At 47.7% G+C, this 19,929-nt stretch overlaps 1 protein-coding gene across 3 annotated transcripts in view; it reads left to right on the plus strand.

Annotated features, from left to right (window-relative positions):
- Positions 1–14,041: 14,041 nt before the first annotated feature.
- Positions 14,042–19,929, plus strand: part of PDLIM7 (PDZ and LIM domain 7) — a 53,573-nt gene continuing 47,685 nt past the window's right edge. For 2 of the 3 annotated variants that reach the window (XM_084839430.1, XM_084839428.1), the window contains exons 1-2: positions 14,042–14,134; positions 19,461–19,567. In XM_084839430.1, the coding sequence (XP_084695556.1) occupies positions 19,463–19,567 (105 nt within the window). In that variant the 5' untranslated portion in view covers positions 14,042–14,134; positions 19,461–19,462. Of the gene's footprint in view, positions 14,135–14,614; positions 14,702–19,460; positions 19,568–19,929 lie in introns of those variants that run through there. The other variant, XM_084839429.1, reaches the window with a different exon arrangement.

Consider the following 19,929-nt stretch of genomic DNA (forward strand, 5'->3'; position numbering starts at 1 on the left):
CAGGCCCAATGTGTTTTGAGCTGTAAACATGGCTCTTCATCAGGGAAAGTAGTTATATCATGATTTTTCTGTTGGAATAAATTATTTTTATCAGTCATCACTGTAAAGCAGATCTCTTGCCGAAGAGTAAGTAATTCCTTAATATTAAACAACCGCTGATATCCTGGGAGAGGTAAGAAATCCTAGGTGCAGTTGTCCACTAGCCTCGTCTGCTATGTATTTCAGCATGTCTATCCGGAAGTCCCATGGAAACTATTTCCAAGGCAGTGTGCAGAGGGTTGCACTTTTGGAGGTCAACCTTCCTGTCATTGCCCAAGTATAGATTGCTGGCTTGGAATGCTTGTTGCAACATCCAAGGAAAAGCTACCCAATTTGGCTTCAATTAACTTATTTTTACCTAGTACAGCCTCTAAAACAATCTCCAGCTTGGTTAATATAGACTGCCTAGTTTCTCTCTGTGATCCATTGGTAAAAGTGCCCCATGTGCTTCACCCAGGATGGGAACATGTCTGAGTAACACCTAGATTCTATATTTCTAAAAAGGGGGCTCCAACGTTTTCCCTTTTTGGTTCCTAGGAGCAGCTCCAGGTCCAACCATCTCATGACCTGCAGAGCCTAATTTGGATGTCAGCAGACCCCCTGCCACTTCATTTTGGGACTCTGAACATACAGACACTGTGACTTCACCATCGAGTTAGTTTTTTGTTCTTTTCCCTTTCCATTCTCCCCTTCCCCCTGCCAACCCGTTTTGTAACACCCTGCCTGATTAAGAGATCTGGAGAACCATTTCCTACCTTCCATCTCTCTTTTTAAAAACACCATCCATAAAAAAGGGTGTGTGTCATTCTGACTTTGTTGCTTCAGGTGCAGAAACGCCTGTCATTCTCTCACCCAACTCCATGATTTAGTGTGTACTTCAGTCTCTGTTTTCTGGCAGGTCACAGACAAGCTTTCAGTAGGACTATACAGCTTTATCTTATGTCTTTTGAACCCCATGACCAAACAGCTAGCAAACCAGGGGCTTGCACATGGTATGCCTGGTGAGCATGTGTGCTTACCATGAATACTGTAACTGTAAGGGTAGCTACCTACCTGGGGGAACTGCGCTCAGAAAGCTGTCAGCTTGCTATTGGCAGAGTTTTCCTGTTGCTGTAAAATCAATAACTACTTGATAAATCCCCCATGGCATATTTGTCAGCAATTGAAACTCAAAAAAAGGGAGCCATAAATTCCACTCTTACCTAGAAGTTCTGTGTGCTCTATCCAAATTGACTGACCCTTGACCTATGCTGAAAGTAAAGCTAATAAATCTACTTTAGGTATTTAAGTATTTGCATTCATTTAGATTAAGTTCCTAAATCTTTGCTGAAAGGAAAAACACCAAGACTCTGTAGACTGAACAGTAAACTTAACATCCCCTCAACCCCAAATTGTGTTGTTCTTGTTGTTCTCCTCCGGTCTAATCTACCAGCTGAGCTCTTTTACAAGCATATTTCATTTTTTTAAAAATGCTATTATTTAGGAAACCCTTGTTGTTGTTCAGTCGTTCAGTCATGTCCGACTCTTCGTGACCCCATGGACCATAGCACGCCAGACCTTCCTGTCCTGCGCTCTCTCCCGGATCGTGCTCAAGTCCATATTCATTGCATCAGTGATGCTATCTAGCCATCTCATCCTCTGCTGTCCCCTTCTCCTTTTGCCTTCAGTCTTTCCCAGCATCAGGGTCTTTTCCAGAGAGTTTTCTCTTCGCATTAGGTGGCCAAAATATTTGAGCTTCAGTATCTGTCCTTCCAATGAGCAGTCAGGGTTGATTTCCTTTAGGATTGACTGATTTGACCTCCTTGCAGTCCAGGGGACTTGTAAGAGTCTTCTCCAGCACCACAGTTCAAAAGCATTGATTCTTTGATGCTCAGCCTTCCTTATAGTCCAGCTCTCACAGCCTTACATTACTACTGGGAAAACCATAGCTTTGATTATACGAACCTTTGTCGGCAAGGTGATGTCTCTGCTTCTTACTATGCTGTCTAGGTTGGCCATACTTTCCTCCCAAGGAGCAAACGTCTTTTAATTTCATGGCTACAGTCACCGCCTGCGGTGATCTTGGAGCCCAAGAAAATAAAATCTGTCACTGCTTCCATTTCTTCCCCTTCTATATGCCAGGAAGTGATGGGGCCAGATGCCATGATCTTCGTTTTTTTAATGTTGAGTTTCAAACCAGCTTTTGCACTCTCCACTTTCACCCTCAACAAGAGGCTCTTTAGATCCTCTTCGCTTTCTGCCATTAGGGTGGTATCATCTGCGTATCTGAGCTTGTTGATAATTCTCCCAGCAATCTTAATTCCGACCTGTGATTTATCCAACCCGGCGTTTCTCATGATGTACACTGCATATAAGTTAAATAAGCAGGGCGACAATATGCAGCCTTGTCGTACTCCTTTCCCAATTTTGAACCAATCGGTCGTTCCATGTCTGGTTCTTACTGTTGCTTCTTGACCCTCATACAGGTTTCTCAGGAGACAGGTAAGGTGGTCTGGTACTCCCAGCTCTTTAAGAATTTGCCACAGTTTGTTGTGATCCACACAATCAAAGGCTTTAGCGAAGTCAATGAAGCAGAAATAGATGTTTTTCTGGAATTCTCTTGCTTTCTCCATGATGCAGCGAATGTTGGCGATTTGATCTCTAGTTCCTCTACCTCTTTGAAACCCAGCTTGTACTTCTGGTAGTGCTTGGTTCGCATACTGCTGAAGCCTAGCTTGTAGGATTTTGAGCATCACCTTGCTGGCATGTGAAATGAGTGCAATTGTACGGTGGTTTGAACACCCTTTGGCGTTGCCCTTCTTTGGAATTGGAATGTAAACTGACCTTTTCCAATCTTGTGGCCACTGTTGAGTGTTCCAAATTTGTTGGCATATTGAGTGCAGCACTTTAACAGTGTCATCTTTTAGGATTTTAAATAGCTCAGCTGGAATACTGTCATCTCCGCTAGCTTTGTTGTTAGGAATGCTTCCTAAGGCCCACTTGACTTCACTCTCTAGGATGTCTGGCTCAAGTTCAGTGAGCGCACTATCATGGCTATCAGGGACATTAAGATCTTTCCTGTATAGTTCTTCTGTGTATTCTTGCCACCTCTTCTTAATCTCATCTGCTTCTGTTAGGGCCCTGCCTTCTTTGTCCTTTATCATGCCCGTGTTTGCACAAAATGTTCCCTTGAGATCTCCGATTTTCTTGAAGAGATCTCTATTCTTTCCCATTCTGTTGTTTTCCTCGATTTCTTTGCATTGTTCATTTAAGAAGGCCTTCTTGTCTCTCCTTGCTATTCTCTGGAACTCTGCATTCAGTTGGATATATCTTCCCCTTTCTCCCTTGCTTTTCGCTTCCCTTCTTTCCTCAGCTACATGTAAAGCCTCCTCAGACAGCCACTTTGCTTTCTTGCATTTCTTTTTCTTTGGGATGGATTTAGTTGCTGCCTGCTGAACAATGTTATGGACCTTCGTCCATAGTTCCTCAGGCACTCTGTCTATCAGGTCTAATCCCTTAAATCTATTCCTCACCTCCACTGTGTATTCATAAGGGATATGATTTAGGTCATACCTGAATGGTTTAGTGGTTTTCCCTACGTTCTTCAATTTAAGCCGGAATTTTGCAACAAGAAGCTCATGATCTGAGCCACAGTCAGCTCCAGGTCTTGTTTTTACTGACTGTATAGAGCTTCTCCATCTTTGGCTGCAAAGGACATAATCAATCTGATTTCGATATTGACCATCTGGTGATGTCCATGTGTAGAGTCGCCTCTTGTGCTGTTGGAAAAGAGTGTTTGCTATGATCAGCGTGTTCTCTTGGCAAAACTCTATTAGCCTCTGTCCTGCTTCATTTTGTACATCAAGGCCATACTTGCCTGTTGTCCCAGTTATTTCTTGACTTCCTACTTTAGCATTCCAATCCCCTATGATGAAGAGGACATCTTTTTTTGGTGTTAGTTCTAGAAGGTGTTGTAGGTCTTCATAGAACCGATCAACCTCGGTTTGTTCGGCATCAGTAGTTGGGGCATAGACTTCAATTACTATGACGTTGAATGGTTTGCCTTGGATTCGTACTGAAATCATTCTATTGTTTTTGAGATTGTACCCCAGTACTGCTTTTCCCACTCTTTTGTTGACTATGAGTGCTACTCCATTTCTTCTAAGGGATTCTTGCCCACAGTAGTAGATATGATGGTCACCTGAATTAAATTTGCCCATGCTTGTCCATTTTAGCTTGCTGATTCCCAAGATGTTGATGTTCAATCTTGCCATCTCATGTTTGACCACCTCCAGCTTACCTTGATTCATTGATCTGACATTCCAGGTTCCTAAACAATATTGTTCTTTACAGCATCAGATTTTCTTTTCACCACGAGACACATCCACAGCTCAATGTCCTTTCGGCTTTGGCCCAGCCGCTTCACTCTTTCTGGCGCTACCTGGAAATTCCCTCTGCTCTTCCCCAGTAGTATATTGGACACCTTCTGACCTGAGGGGCTCATCTTCCAGCGTCATCTTTTAGCCTTGTGATACGTTCCATGGGATTTTCTTGGCAAGAATACTGGAGTGGGTTGCCATTTCCTTCTCCAGTGGACCACATTTTGTCAGAACTCTCCACCATGACCTGTCGGTCTTGGGTGGCCCTGCACGGCATAGCTTATGGCTTCACTGAGTTACGCAAGCCCCTTCGCCACAACAAGGCAGTGATCCGTGAAGGGGTTAGGAAACTGTATACTAATAGAAAACTTGGTTCTCTGAGTACCATTGTGTAGCCAAAATGGCACCATCAATGTCTAAGTGGAACCCCAAGATTTGAACAAATAGAAAAAAGTGGGGACACCACTCCCCAATAGCCCAATGAAGATTGAGCATGCTCAGTGTCTGCTGAGGGGGAAAACGGGGGTTGGGAATGGAGTATCCTGGGGGTTGTCCCCACGGGGTTTTTGCTGTGTTTGGAGGTCATTTGAGGCACATGACGTCGTGGCCATCCTGCAGCCACCCCGGAGTTTGCACTGAAAAAAACAGGTTTTCTGAGACTACTTTTAGTCTGATTCTTTCCCTTAATTAGGCTTCTCTGCACTTTTGTTGTGGTGTGCACCAACCCTCCGCACTTACTCTGGCATGATGGCCCTGCTCGCATGTGCATCTTTCACCTGGCTGTGACCTCACTGACCCTGGTCAAGGGGCGTTTGCTGAATGTTTCCCCTCCCTGTATTTTTCACGATGTTTCCGCCAATTCGCGACTGGCCATTCAGGAGTTCTGAGCCATCTCATGGTATTTACTTTGCCTTGCCTACCACTACACTCTGATGCAAAGTAAAGGTGTGCTCAGCCCAGCAGCCTCCAACCTTTTAAGAAGCCTCTTAAATTGATAAGGTGTGAAAGTGCAGTGATGAAATAGCACATTAGTGCTACATTGTGAACCTGAAGTAAGCGCTCCAGTTTCACCAACTGCAGCCGCCTGGGGGGAGTGGAGTTCTTTACAAGTGGGGTATGGGGTGGGTGGACATCAGGTAAAAAAAGGTAGGGAAACCTATGAGTGAGGCTTGTTTCCTAGTCCTGTCCAGGCTCCCAGCTGCTACTACATTATGAATGGACAGCAACTAATTTTCCCTGTGTGTGCAGATTTCCCTGAAGAAACTAAAATCCCCAGACCTCCAGTGCAGCAACTGAAGGCTCCTGAGAGCTCCCACCCCACCCCACCCCAATTTCACCACATCCCAACAATCTGCTGCGGAGTTATTGCTCCCACCACATTTTCCCCATGTGTGCACTTTTGCCTCTTGTTGCTTCCAACCAACCCCGCCCCCCGCCTTTCTCTCTTTCTCCTTTTCTCCTTCCCCCTGCTGGCAGTGAAAAGCTCCTGTAACATTACCTCATAAAGTGATGAAGTGGAGAAGGGACTTTACATAACAAGAGAGAAACTACAGAACATCAAAGAAGCACAACATTGCAATAGTGATTTAAAAGAGCATTGGAGAAGCTTTAGGGTGAATTACTAAAGTTAGCTTTTAACCCTTTCACTGCAGGGGTGCGATATATATTTCTTACTTCTGAGTAAGCATGCACAAAAGGGGGGGATATGTTAAAGATTGAAAGCAGGATACCTAAAGTGATTGAGTGTCCCCATTACTATGGTAATGTGAGGGGTTGCTGCTGCGCTCCTGAGGATTTTCTCAATGGCAATGGGAAAAACTACTTCCATTGGGGAAACAAGAGGGAATGGGGCATTCTAGGACACTGCCAGGTCAAAGAGGCATGCTCAGGATTTAATGCGGGGGGTGGTGGTGATCAGACCCTTTATTCTTAAAATGGCGCATTTGGAGGAGAAGTCTTTACTTCACCACTAGGCGGGGGCAGGGTAACGTTCCCCAGGAAAGTACTACTCCACCTGATGGCTCCAGCACCCCTAAGTAAAATGAAATCAATGGGTCTGCACATTTACTCCTGTCGCTATTATGCTATTGTGGTTTTAGAGGGAAAATAATTTTTAAAAAATTGGGTGGGGAGGGTTGGGCATAGGATGGGGAGGATGGGGTCGCTAACACACACTGGCCAGAAAAGCAGAAGGAGCGGAACAAGGTGAGAGTGGGAGGGAGGGAACAGGCTCTCTAAATGATGACGTGGACAAGACTCAACCCAGTAGCCACCCAAACAATTCGCAACAATTCACAGTAAACTGCCGTGTGACTTGCCAAGAGCTCCAGGCTAGTTTTGGGATAATCTGGGTTTTCAAGCCCTGTGTGTCCCCAGACGGAGCAGATTTGATTTCAGTAAAAAGTGCAACAAAACGGAGAGCGAACTAAACCCTGTTGCTGTGAGGATCCCCCCCTGGAAAGGGGCACGACTGGCAGGCACCTTGAACAGAAGCACTCCATTCTGCAACATTTTGTGCAGTTCTCAGTTTTTCAACCTATAGTGGTAAGTTCCTGTTCTTTCCCCCCCTCCAAACACTCACACTATATGCTGACATAGCATGCTACTTAGAGAGTTACTGTAGTGATAGGAGGTACTGAGGTTTATTTTAAAAGACAACATCTGCAGATTTGCCAAAAATAACCTAAACAAAAGAGAAGATGACATTTCAAACATACATTGACAGGGAAGTGAGCACAGAATGGGGGGTGGGGTGTCACAGAGGTACTCAGAGTAGCAGAGGCTGAATACCAACTCCGCTGTGGTCTAGGGTGCGGTATGGGTCCTGGTAGGCAGTTAAATACTAGGTATTTCAAATACTTGGGCCCCAACCTTTCCATTGGTATAAATGGAAGCTTTTTTTTGTTCTCCTAAGCTTAATTGAGATGTGGAGGGGGCATTGGGGGGGATTGTGCACAGGGAAGGCAGGGGTAACCCTTTCCTCCCCATGATTCCCCTGGAAATCCCCCCCCCCCGCATTGCAGCTAAGTTTGGGGAAAAATTCCCATTGGCACCAATGGGATTATTTTTTCTAAGCTTAATTGCCCTACAGGGGTGTTGGGGGTATTGGAGCATATGGAGAGGGGGGGATTAATTCTTCCCTCCCCAGCTGCAGTCCCCTTTGAAAATTGCTCCCTGCATGGGAATTAAGCGGAGAAAAGACCCTTTCTGTTGGCACCAACGGACACTTAGGGCTCTGGGGAATGGATCCAGAACTGCAGGGAATAGATTTGCGGCAAGGCCCCCTGCCAGGAGGTCTTGAGCTTGCTGACCACCAACCATACCCACACTTCTTCAAAAAAGAAAACAATCTGGTCTGTGATGTTTTTTCCTCAGGTTTCTGCTTTTGACAGCTCAATCAGCTGACAGCACTTGAGATTAAAATGACTTACAGGAAAGCAAACTCATAAACATTTTATAGAAAGATAATTGCCAACAGGGGTTAGAGTGTAGATTTAGACTAGGGAGACATGGGTTCAAATTTTAACTCAGCCATGAATCTCACTGGTTTGGGCCTTTGTCCAATCACAATCTCTCAGCCTAACCTACCTCACAGGGCTGTTGTGAGGAGGGGAGAACTGTATACATCACCCTGAGCTCCTTGGAGGAAGGGTGGGATAAAAATATAACAGATAAATCTGGTTGTTTACCTCCCACAGAGAGAAACTTGGCAGTTGCTTCTGGTTACACTATCAAAGCCAAACATTGCTCTCAATCATCACCACCTTGGTCTTGTTCTCCTCTCTATACATTGGAGCGAAAGCCTCAAGCAAAGGGCTCTTCCTTGTCCCGCTAGCCAAGGACCTTTAAATGATAACAGTGCCAGGTAATAAGTATTCTGGAGATCTTCCTGGAAGAAACTGGCTTCTTTCCAGACTCAGATTTTAGCATTGTTTATTTTTATGAGTTACAAAATCTGTACAGTTTGTCAGTCCCCTTCTCAACATGAGCAAAGAACTGTTTATGCCTGGGAGCTGTGAATCATTGCATTCTGCCTTAAATAGAAGAGAAAGCAACAGGAGATTTCCACACAGAGAGAGGTTGAGAAGTTGCCTTATTCAGCCAGAGTTGCTTTGGTTCAGTGACTTCCCCTGGCTTTATGCTGGGTTTTAATAGTTACCTAAAGAGGCAACTTATGAAACATTTGATGTTCTCTGATGTCCTTCAGAGAGAACTGGTGTGTATGCTGTGTGTGTGTATGTGTGTATGGCAGGGGTCCCAACCTTTTTGGGTCAGTGGGCCCATTTGAAATTTTGAGAGAATGTCATGGGTGTTCTCACAAAGTGGCTGCCATAGGGGGCTTGCCCATTTATAAAATGGCTACCATTGTGGGCATGGCTGGTCACAAACACTCATTTTCCAGAAGGCAAACTGATGACACTAGAAAAAAAGTAACTTGCCCAAGAACACAAGCACAAGGCAGAGGTGAGGTCTCAGCTCCAAAACACAAAACTACTCTTTTGAATCCAAATAAAGATGGTGCTGGGGGCCAGAACTTCACTTTGTAGCATGCCAGCCTCCGAATTATTATTTTTTAATCTTAAGAAATAAAATAAAAATCAGGAGGGACAAGGAGCTTGGTGGGCATCAAAGGCATATTGATGCCCACAGGAATCATGTTGAAGACTCCAGATGTATGTATTAGTTCCACACACAGGGCTGTTGTTCACTCCATTCTATATAATTATGTTTTCTTTACAGCTTTGTGTACTAACAAATAAAAATGTTGAAAACACACGGAAGAGTGTGTGTGTGTGTGTGTGTGTGTGTGTGAGAGAGAGAGAGAGAGAGAGAGAGAGACCGAGCATGCAGAATGCTTTTTTTTTCTAGTTAGCAAGTTAAGAATGACAGCCATGGCTTTCGAGGACATAAAAATGCAACACTTTCTACAACATAAATCTCTAAAGATTTTCCTCAGCTCTTCAACCAAAAAGGCTCTCTACAGAGGCATACAGAGCAGCAAAAACAAGATAGACTGCCCTCAGTCTTACCATCTAAAAAGATATAACACAGAAAGAAAAAAGGATGGGGAGGGAAAAAGAAAACTCAGACACCAATTCTTAATGTTTACAGTTCCTTATAATGACCATTTGTGATGGAAATAGGCTGCTCACAAAACCAAACCTTAGGACTGTCCAGTTTTTAATCTAGGTGCTCTTAAATGGAGGCAATCAAGCACAATCCTTTTCCTCATTCTTTTTTTTTTTTTTAATCTTTTTTGTTTTTCTCCAAGTTTCTGGGAGAAGGGCTGACTGCTAATGGCTATAGCAAGGACCATATCATTCCTTTTATCAGGTAACATAAGCAGCTGCGTGAGGGCAGGGGAGAGTACTTAAAGGCATATGAATCAAACAATGCAGGAACTTGATGCTTAGAATTTCTACCAAAACTGTTCCTTCCCCTTTAGAAAAACATTTCTCATGGCAGATCACTCGAGCAGTGCCAGCATATGAAAACAGAGCTGGCACAAAACCTGGATCAGGCCGAGCTTTTGTAGACAGGCAATATATGGTATTAAGAAACCAACAAGCAAAAGAGAAGGTTGGGACAGATCTCCATTACAAACTGAGCTATCTGTTTGAAGCTGGTTCAACCGTTGCGGCTCCCACAAAAAAACTTAAGCGTTTTGGTTTTCTGAGGTGCTGAACGTTCTTGGCTAGAAATTCTACATTCTAGTCCAGCCTTCTCCAATCCAGTGCCCTCCAGATATGTTACACTTATCTGTAACATATAAGTGTATGTTATACACTTATATGTTATATATAACATATACAATTCCCATAATTTCCAATGGCTATGCTGCCAGGTTGGGGTACACCAAACTGGGGAAGGCTGACCTAGTCCCTTCACAGAACATAAGGTCCCTGTGTTTCCTGGCTGAGGGCCACTATACCTATGGTTTGAAGCTAGTTTGCAATGTGTAGCATAGATGTGCAACACCCTTCCCCAGGGCCAACTCTGGACCCAGGGTTTTCCCCACCTCCCTGAGGCAGATGCATGGCTTTTTCTCTGGGGAGATGAACAGGGCAGCTCCCTTGGGCACCAAATTCTGGGGGGACCAAAATGACCCCCCAAAGGTGGTGGCAGCACTCTGACTCCTCCCCCACGCCAGCCAGCCACTCATGCTACCCAGAGAGCCTGCCCGCCCACCCAATCTCTCACTCTGAGGAGTCTCCCAGAGCAAGAGGTCGATTGGGTGGGCGGGCAGGTTCTCTGGAGAGCCAACTAGGCCAAAATGTAGTGCCCTAAGGGGTCCTTCCTTAAAGCAAAGCATTCTGGGTGAGGGGGCTATGAAGATCACCTGGGAGGAGGGTGGTGGCAGGGGGTGGGGGTAGAGAAGGGAGGAGCACATGGGGGAAATGGTGGGGGAGGGAGAGAGAAGAGAGGGGTGTTGGTTGCAGTATATCCCCTGGGGTGCCAAAATACCACATTGCCTAGGGTGCCAAAATACCTAGAGACAGCCTGGGCAGCACAGGAAGGCCACTCTGCTGCTTTTAGGCAAGGCTGGTTTCCTGGAAAAACTGAAAGTCTAACCCAGAAGCCTAAGCAACATCTCAGAGGATTGTTTGAGGCACAAATTCAGTTTCTGTTTGTGCCTGGAGCAAGTCCCAGTGGAAGCAGCATACAAGCCCAGGCTTGCTTGTGACTTTCAGCATGGCAAGTGCCCCTTGAACTACACCCCCACCCACCACCCCTGCCGGCAGTTGCCTCAGCTTACTGTATACCTGAGCTGGCACTGTGTAATAGGCTACAGCTCTAACAGAGCCATTGTGCATCCTGGTTTTGCACACACAAGCCCATCTAAGGAATGAAAATTTACACTTAATCTTCACCTGGTGTTGAACCTTTTTATTTTGAGCTGGGACAAGTGGATGAAAACACAGCGAGTTCTGTTCTTGCCACAGCCTAGTGCTCGATAATAATAAGGGCAAATAAATGCTTACGGCCTGAAATAGTACTCATGTTGGCAATGAAAGATGGGAAGAACCATGGCCATGTTGGCTGAGAATTATGGGAGTTGCATTCCAAAGCAGCTGGAGGGCACCAAGCTGTGGCAGCAAATGGCTGTACAGCATGATGTCAGCTCTGTTGCCTGTACTCATTTTGGAATGGGAGTTTCCTGTGCTCCTCCTGGTTCAGAGCTTTACTGAGTGCTTTCTGACATCAGCTTCTCCAGGGAAAATGATTGCAAATCCAAAAGTAGAACAGAAATACCTGTCATTGTCACTGGCTTGATGAGGGGGTAGGCATATGCCATCTGGCTTGTGGATGTCCAACATGCTGGCACGGCAGGATACTGGTCACCCAAGAGGTACTTTGGTCACCAGAAAAAGCTGAGCCCACAGAGAGGGATCATAGCTTAGTGGTACAGAACATGCAGGTTCCAGGGGGCATCTCTACACCAGCCTAAAATCCTGCATTTAAAAAGGGGCTTTCTGCTTCCGTTTTAAATGCAGAATCACGAAGACTCCCTTTTTCACCTGCTTCCTTTCCCCTCTCCCTTCCCCCCTCCTTCTCCCGTATCTGAGTCTTCCGTATCTTTCATGGATCTCGCTCCTCTTCTTGCCACTTTTACTCTTTTCACAGAGGAAACTGAAGCAGAACACAACGGGGTGATTTGATAGCTCATTATTTGAGATCTATTTAAAAACGAAACAAAGGGCATTTAGTGTAGGGGATGCCTTCAATGATCACGAGTGTCATGTAAAGAGCCTGCAAACTTCCGTGAAGGAGCAATCTCAATCGCAGGATAAAAGCTCAGTGTGAAGGAGCTCTAGGTATCTCCAAGTTAAAAAGACCTTGCGTAGCATGACTGGGAAACTTTTTCCTGGAGAGCACCTATCAGTCACAGCTGAACTTAGACCAGGGTGTGGGGGAACCTATGGCCCTCCCAATGATGTTGGACAATAACTCCCATCACCCCTGGCCATGCTGGCTGGGGCTGATGGGAGTTGGAGTCCAAGAACATTTGGAGGGATGCTGGTTCCCCACCTTTAACTTAAACCATTGGTCCATCTAACTCGGATATAGGGTAGTTTTACATGTATGACACCTGGAAACATTATTCCTAAACTGGAAGTATGCATAAGGAGTGGGCCTGTATCACAAGGGGGAAGAAGGCATGCACGCTTTGCCTTTGTAGATGGCATTATTTATATTGCTTCCATGATTCTGCTTGGTTTGCTTCAATAGTAAGTGGACTGCTATGACATCAGTACAGGCTACTGTGGCAGCATGCACGTTGTGTCGCATGGGAGGTGGTGGGGTGTGGGATGTATTGAAAAAGCTCTCCAGTGTCCTGAATCCTCCCCCCTGTATGGACATGAACTTTATCTTCTGCTCCCATATTTAGGTACAACTTCTCACTGAAGAAAAGCTGTGTGTACACGGGGTTTAAGTTGCTCGGTGCCGCAATCTGGTTTCAAACATTAAATAATTGAGAATAACGCTTCTCTTCTGCACATGCACAGTGAATTTCTTTCCAGAGGACTGGAAACTACAAACACAATCCTCACCTACCATTTATTCTTATTTATTACATTTCTATACCGCCCCATAGCTGAAGCTTTCTGGACAAAGATTAAAAATAATTAAAATACAGTATATGAAGTTTAAAAAACATTTACATAAAAACACACAGACAGTCTACACAGAGGCAACACATATCTAAAACCAACTTTGAGCAATCAACCATAGCCATTTCCAGGAGAACGTACACGTATTCACAAGACTGTTGTCCTATGCACGCCGATTTGGGAATGAGACTCCTCGAAATTAACTGGGCTTAGTCCCCAGTAAACACAGGCATACAGAATTAGGCAATTAGAATTTAAGCTCTGCGTATCCTCCCTCCCCAGTGGAATTGCTGTTCTGCATATTCGGTAGTACCGCCATTGCTATCAGGGTCAGCATCAAGGGTAGGCATGGTCGGGCACCTGCCGAGGGCCCGCACCCCAGCAGGGGCCCACTGACAAGAGCCCCCTTGGTGCTGCTCCTCCTCTTCACCATGGCAACCTGCTCGCTCACCTGCCGCTCGCTCAGGCCCAGACAACAGTGGCACTGGGAAGGAGGAGCAGGAGATGCCACTTGCTACTCACTCACTGGCTCTCTGCCCAGCAAGCAAGCAAGCGGTAGCAATGACGAGGGAGAGGACGAGGAGCCGGAGCAGCGGGCGACCGTGGCAGTGAGACAGTAGACTCGCTGAGGGAGGGAGGGACCCACTGAGGATGCCTTGCCCAGGGGCCCTCCAGAACCAGATCGCTGTTCACCTCTTTTGCTGGGGCTTCCGCGGCTGCCCAGGCGGGAGACGCCGAGCAGGTCTCTGCAGCCGAGGCGGGCACGAGCACCGCGCCGGCGTCAGCGTATCGCCCCGCCCCTCTCCGGGGAGGCTTGCGCGGCACACCTCCAGCTAGGGACGACAGGGGGCGCGCTTACTCCGAGCAGGCGCAGCCAGCGCCGCGCATGCGCTTCAAGCGGGCGGCGCGCTTGTTGAACGGGGGTGGGGGAGAGAGCGGGTTTTGCGCTGAGCGGCTGAGCGGGCGGAGTCGCTCAGCCCGGCCCGAGGGAGCGAGAGGTATATAAGGCTCTTTCCGTCTCCCGGCGGCGCTGCTGCGGCTCAGACCGTGAGGCGGCGGCGGCCGAGGACGAGCTGTAGCTCCGCCCTGCTCTGACGAGGGGGTGTCACACGGGCCCTGCAGGTATGGACCCATTTCTGGCGGGCGGGAGGACGGGAGCCGCCGCCGCCGCCGCCTTCCTGGGGGAGCCTCGGGGCGAGCATGAGCAGAGGGGGGCGACTGACCAGGACACCGGCAGCGGGGCAGGCGTCCGGGCGACACGCGCCCTCTTCTTTTCCCTCTCGCCCCCGCCAGCCGCGCCTTAGCAAAGCAGGACCCGCGTCCAGATGTGAGCCTGCGAGAGCGAGAGGGGGCTGTACTGCCCCGCACCTTCTCGCTGTGCTTCCTTGCGCATCTCTCCCGCGCCCCCGCGTGGGAGTGTGTGCGGCAAGCAGCCCGGGTGCCTCGTGCCCCCTTCTGTTGTGCGTGCCGTGGCCATCTCGCTGCTTTGGGCGGAGCTGGGTGCCGGGGCCAGAGGGCACGGCCTCTCATCCCGACTGGGGCGGGCGAGCTGCTGCTGCTGCTGCTGCTCTGAGAGCTTGGCATGTTGCTCATGGCACCAGGATGCAACTGGCGTCGTCAGCTTCCTGTGACGGGTCAGAGCAGGAGCGTCACATTTTGTGGGAGTAAATGCGGCTACACGCAAAAGCCGTGCGTTCTTCTCTGGATTTGGGAAAGGGGCTGATGTGTCAGGCTGGGGAATGCTGGGGGTGTAGTCCGACGCATCTAGCGGACACCAGGTTGGGGAAGGCTGGTCTATAAACTCCATAGTACGGGGAGGCGTGGGCTCCTCAGTGAGGGTCTGAACCTGTACATGCCTGCTCTCACACACGTACCTCCCGGTTAATGTGCCTTTCCGTACATCTATTTCTGTCATTCATCTAAAACAGCCTCTGAGCTGCCGTAACCTAATAGTGCAACATGTTTGGGAGTTTTAAATTCCACAAGGGCAGTGTGAACAGCATTGCTCTTGTAGTGGGGTCTGCCCTGGTTGTTTTCAAGATGGCAAAGTGTGTCTGTTCCCTGGTGTTTGAATTTATAGGATTTCTTAAAATTAAGTGTCACGTTCTTGTCTTGTTGTTTTTTTTTTAATCATGGCTTCAAGAAGCCCATGGTTGGTGGAGATGCCCCGCCATGCACTACGGAACTTCATGGCCCTGCTTTTGAGACCCATCTCCTTGTGGTTTGGAAAGGGAGCCATGATAGACAAATGCCGCTTCCGTGTTTGCAGACAGTATGTGTCTGAATACCAGATCTTAGGGAGAAATCATGGGGGTGGCCCTTTTGTGCCCTGATTCTGGGCTTCTGTATGCATGTGGATGGCCACTCTCAGAAATAGGATGCTAGCCTAAACAGTCCCTGGATCTAATCCAGCAAGGGTTTTCTTATGACCACTAAAGCAACCTTCCCCCAACCTGGTACTCTCCAGGTGTGTTGGGCTGCAACTCCTGTAATTCTCAGTGGCCATGCTGACTGAGGGTAATGGGAGTTGCAGTCCAACATGTCTGGAGGGAACCAGCTTGGGGATGGCTGACCTAAAGCAATTGTGAGGGTTTCCTACTAGCCTCCAAACCTTCTTTTGTCTGTGTATTTAAAGCAAGCATGGTTAGTAATGAAGAGGACAAATTTATTTGGCTGTCCTGCTTACCCCATATGCCCCTTTACTCCATGATCACAGACTGAGCAGCACCTATCACTGGTGTGAAGGGACCTCCAAGTAAGAAAAGGGGGCAGTTTCTGAGGTCGTTGGCTTTTTATTACTCTCAAGGACAGTGTGGCTTGGGCAGGTCTATATTGTTAGTTCAGCTACTCCTATATTCAGTTTGAAAAACCCAGCAACAGGAGTGGGGTCAAAGGAGTTTCTTAAAGAGCTGGTGTGTGTGTGTGTCGGTCAGGGGGAGGGGGTGCAGCGTTTTCCTGCTCGGCTGGTCTATTTATTGCTCATCTAGCTGTTTCCTTTTTTTGAGGGCTGCCAGCTGAATCCACAAAACAAAAAATAAACTTGGTCATCTTCTGGAGACATGCAGGCATCTGGTAAAAAGGGGAGAAATAGAGCCTGGCCCTTTGCCATAGATCTCCCCCCACCCCACTGCTGCCACCCATAGTTCCAAGTGACCTTATTCAGAGAGGGCAAGAGGAGAGATCTCCTGATGTTTGCCAGCTATTGCAGATTTTAATATGGCACCTTTCTGGGGAACTTTCTTTAAGTTCAGGGAGAACTGTTGTACAAAGTGGGAAACTTTCTATTCAGTGACTCTCAGCCAGCTTTCCCCAACCTGGTGACCTCCCGATGTTTTGGACTACAACTCGCATGATCCCTGACCATTGGCCAGGCTGGCTGAGGCAGATAGGAGTTAATTTATTTGTTATATATGGTGCAGAATGTCTAGGAGGCACCATATTGAGGAAGGCTAAAAAGTACTTCTGGTTCATGTTGTGTCTATGGATGTCTTGGGCCAGTGTTTATCTTTATTTAAATTGCTTTATCGTGGGTGAGTGTTCTTAGTGTGTAAAATGCTGAAAAGGAGTTGGTGGCCAGTCGTTAAAAATGAAAACTCTTCAGACTTTAATTTTGGTGCTGGCAAAGGTGCGGAAATGTGTCTGGGCTTTTCAGATCTGCCAGGGCTTGCTGTGTCATTTTATTTGTAGTACTGTATTCATTGGGTAATTCTTGCCACTTTGAGACTAGTTCCGTTGTCCCACTATGGCTTATCCTGTTTCTCTCCCATTTCCTCTGTTCTTTCCTGTTTTTCGTTCATGCATCCCACTACGTGTATTAATTTAGATTACTAGTGCCAGGATGTGTGTGGTATCAAAACTGCTACGTTACATTAATGGTCACTATAACAAATTTAAATACATTTAAGTTTTAACATAATTGGTATAGTCCATACTTTTTTCTTTTCATTTCCCTTTAACCTCAGTGCTTATAATTCCCACCCACCCCAAAGCCCCATATGTTCCTGTACCTGCCATCTTACGATGACGCTTCATGTATCTGATCCTGCGGGCTCTAGTCCACAGAAGCTTATGGCATAATTACATTCTTTAGCCTTTAAGCTGCCACAAGACCCTCTGTTGTTTTTGTTGCAGCAGACTAACGTGCTGTCTGGAGCTTCTGCTGTTCTTGTCTTCCTGCCCACCAGCCACTTCCTGAGGTGCCTATCTGTACATGTAGACTTCTTAACTGGCTAGATTGGCTCCTTGCTTCCAAGTTTGGACCCTTGCCCCCAAGGGGTGAGGTGGCCTGTCTCTTCTCACTAGTGCTGTCCTGAATCCAGCCTGATCTCTGTTGCTTCTTCTCAGTGCCTGAGCGCCTTGGCTTGTTCCAAACCTGGTTTCCTTCCTTCATGTCAGCAAGTGCAGGAGTGGCGGTGTTGCCCCATTCCTTGAGCTGTGCAAGAGCTACCAAGTGCAGCCTGAGAATTCCCTGCCTACGTAACCCCAGGATGCCCACACTGGCACTGCTTGGCTGAGGATGCTCCAGTCTAGAGATCCTGTAGGAACTTCAAACCAGGCACAGAGGCTCCTGACTGAGCTCTTGCTGTGAGAACGGAGGCCCAAGGCACCCTCCTCCTGCCGCCGGTGGTGTATGGCCCCGTCCAGGCATGTTTTGCCGACTCAGCCTCGGGAGGAGGCGGGAGAAATCAAAGCTCCAAGCCCTGTCCTAGGAGAGCGCATTCCTCTGCCATTCCTATGAAGAAGGAGGCATTAAGCTGCTGCTGAAATCCTCTAGACTGAAGTGTCCCAGCCTGCTGGGGAGGGATGGTACAAGGTGGTAGGCTGCTGTGGGTTTTTTTTTTTCCTAGTGTGGGGCTGCTGCACCTCCCCTGCCAGTCTTTCTGGTAGAAAGAGCTCTGAAGGCCCTCCTGGCCCTCCTGTTGCAGCGTTCTCATTTATCCTAGACGGGGACGAGTGTCTTAGCTCCCAGCCCAAAAGAACACGATATTTCTGGTGGGTGTGTTTGTGTTTTCCTTCTGGTTTCTCCTAACTCCCTATGTTAGACCCAGCCAGGAAGTATTTGACGTTTTGCATCAGTTTGCGTTTGGGAGAGAGGCAATCTTGATGAGCAACCAGTGGAATATGACAGTGTCGTCTTACATGCCTTATATAGGCAACAAACTGCCTGGGGGAGATTGCGGGAGGGCCGAGGAAATGCCTTGTGTCCAAAGGCAACCTTGCCTGCCTGCTTGCTTGCTGTAAGGTGGGGGTGTTTCACCTGGCATGCCCCAGAAGCAGCTAAGGCGATAGAAGTGCCTAACGGAGGGCAGGGCATCTCTTCCCAGAGAAGGATGAGGAGCAGCTCCAAGGCTTTGCTTCTTGTTTTCTTGGGTGAGCCGGCAGCTGCCTAAAGCACCAGCCTTGGGAATGGAGCAGTTCTCCTATCTCTCCATCCCAAGCCCAGAATCTCCTTATCCCTGCATATTCCCACGTTTGAATCTCCTCTGCTAACTGTGGCAGTGCAGTCTGTTAAAAATGGCACCTGGCTGAGCTTAGGGCCACTTTGTGAGTTGCCATTGACTGTCGGGGAGGCCAGGCTCCATCTTGTCCAATTAAAAATAAATGCATTCAGGTTCTGACAGCCTCTGTTGTGGGGTGCCAAGTTATGCAGTCTTGGGGGAGAGCACTTAAACTGGATTGGTTTGGGGGAGACAGTCATTTTGAATAGGCACTGATTCCAGCACTGATTGTGTGAATAGGTTTGTCATCCATGACTGCCCATGAACCCTCTAGTGCAGCCTTCCTCCAACCTGGTGTCCTCCAGCTGTTTTTGACTTCAGCTCCCGCCAGCCCCAGCCATTATGGCCAATGGTCATGAATCCTGGGAGTTGTAGTCCAAAACACCTGGAAGGCACCAGGTTGGGGTGTGGGGAGGGCTGCTCTAGTGCCTAGACATGTGACAAGCCTATTTAAACAATGACTCCAGATGCTTTTATTGACACAAGCCAAGGTTTAAAATAAACACATCCAAAGTCCCATGTGAATGTGTGCATTTGATCTGGGGTTCCTGGGCATGGGAGCCCTTGGTTTGGCAGATGTTGTCTAAACTGGGAAGACAAGCTTTGCTGAGAGCTTGGTGGGGTGAGTCCTTGAAGGCTGAAGTTGGAAGGTACTTCCTCAGTACCTTTGTGTGTTAACTTTGCCACTGCCAGCTGTGTACGTCACCAGGACAACGTCCGAGGGCTTCCTCTAAAGCTGAAAGCATTGCTGTGGAGCAAACGGGAAGCAGAGGGAGTGCATGAAGGTCAGCACCTGACCCCTGGTGTGCACATCACTTGCAGGTGTCTAGGGGGGTGGGGCTTGCACTACCTCTCGCCATCTCTTGCTCGCTCTTTGGCACCAGAGCCTCTTCTGTGCTGCAGTCCCTGAACCTGTGACTTTCAAGCTAACATTCCCTTCTCCTCCTCAGAAATGAGTGACATGGACTCGTACAAGGTGCTTCTGGACGGGCCAGCGCCATGGGGGTTCAGGCTGCAGGGTGGCAAGGACTTCAACATGCCCCTCTCCATCTCCAGGGTAAGTCGCACCACCTGAAGCCCCTTTACGGGGAATCGTTCCCCTCCTTAGGCCACCTTAGGCTGTTGGGCAGTCCTGGTTGCTCTGTTATGTCGCCAGTTCCATAGCAGGTGTTTCCTAGGCTGGAGTGATCACTTGTTCACACTTGGTTGTGTTTGGGTGCTTCCAGATGAGCCTTTTATAGCGCAGGCACCCTGCCTCATTCATGGAATTTTGCAGGGGGCTCTAGATGATGATGTCTTCGTTGTAACCCTCCCATGTTTTCCCACCACTTCTTAGCAGGAAAAAAATCAATTAAGGGGGAAAAGATGGGATAGTGACATGATGCCCTTTGATTGATCACTCTGGCAAGCTTCCATCTG

This window comes from Heloderma suspectum, chromosome 2, assembly GCF_057233095.1.
Source record: "Heloderma suspectum isolate Gila_16-S chromosome 2, 16-S_ref, whole genome shotgun sequence".
NCBI classification, from domain to species: Eukaryota; Metazoa; Chordata; class Lepidosauria; order Squamata; family Helodermatidae; genus Heloderma; species Heloderma suspectum.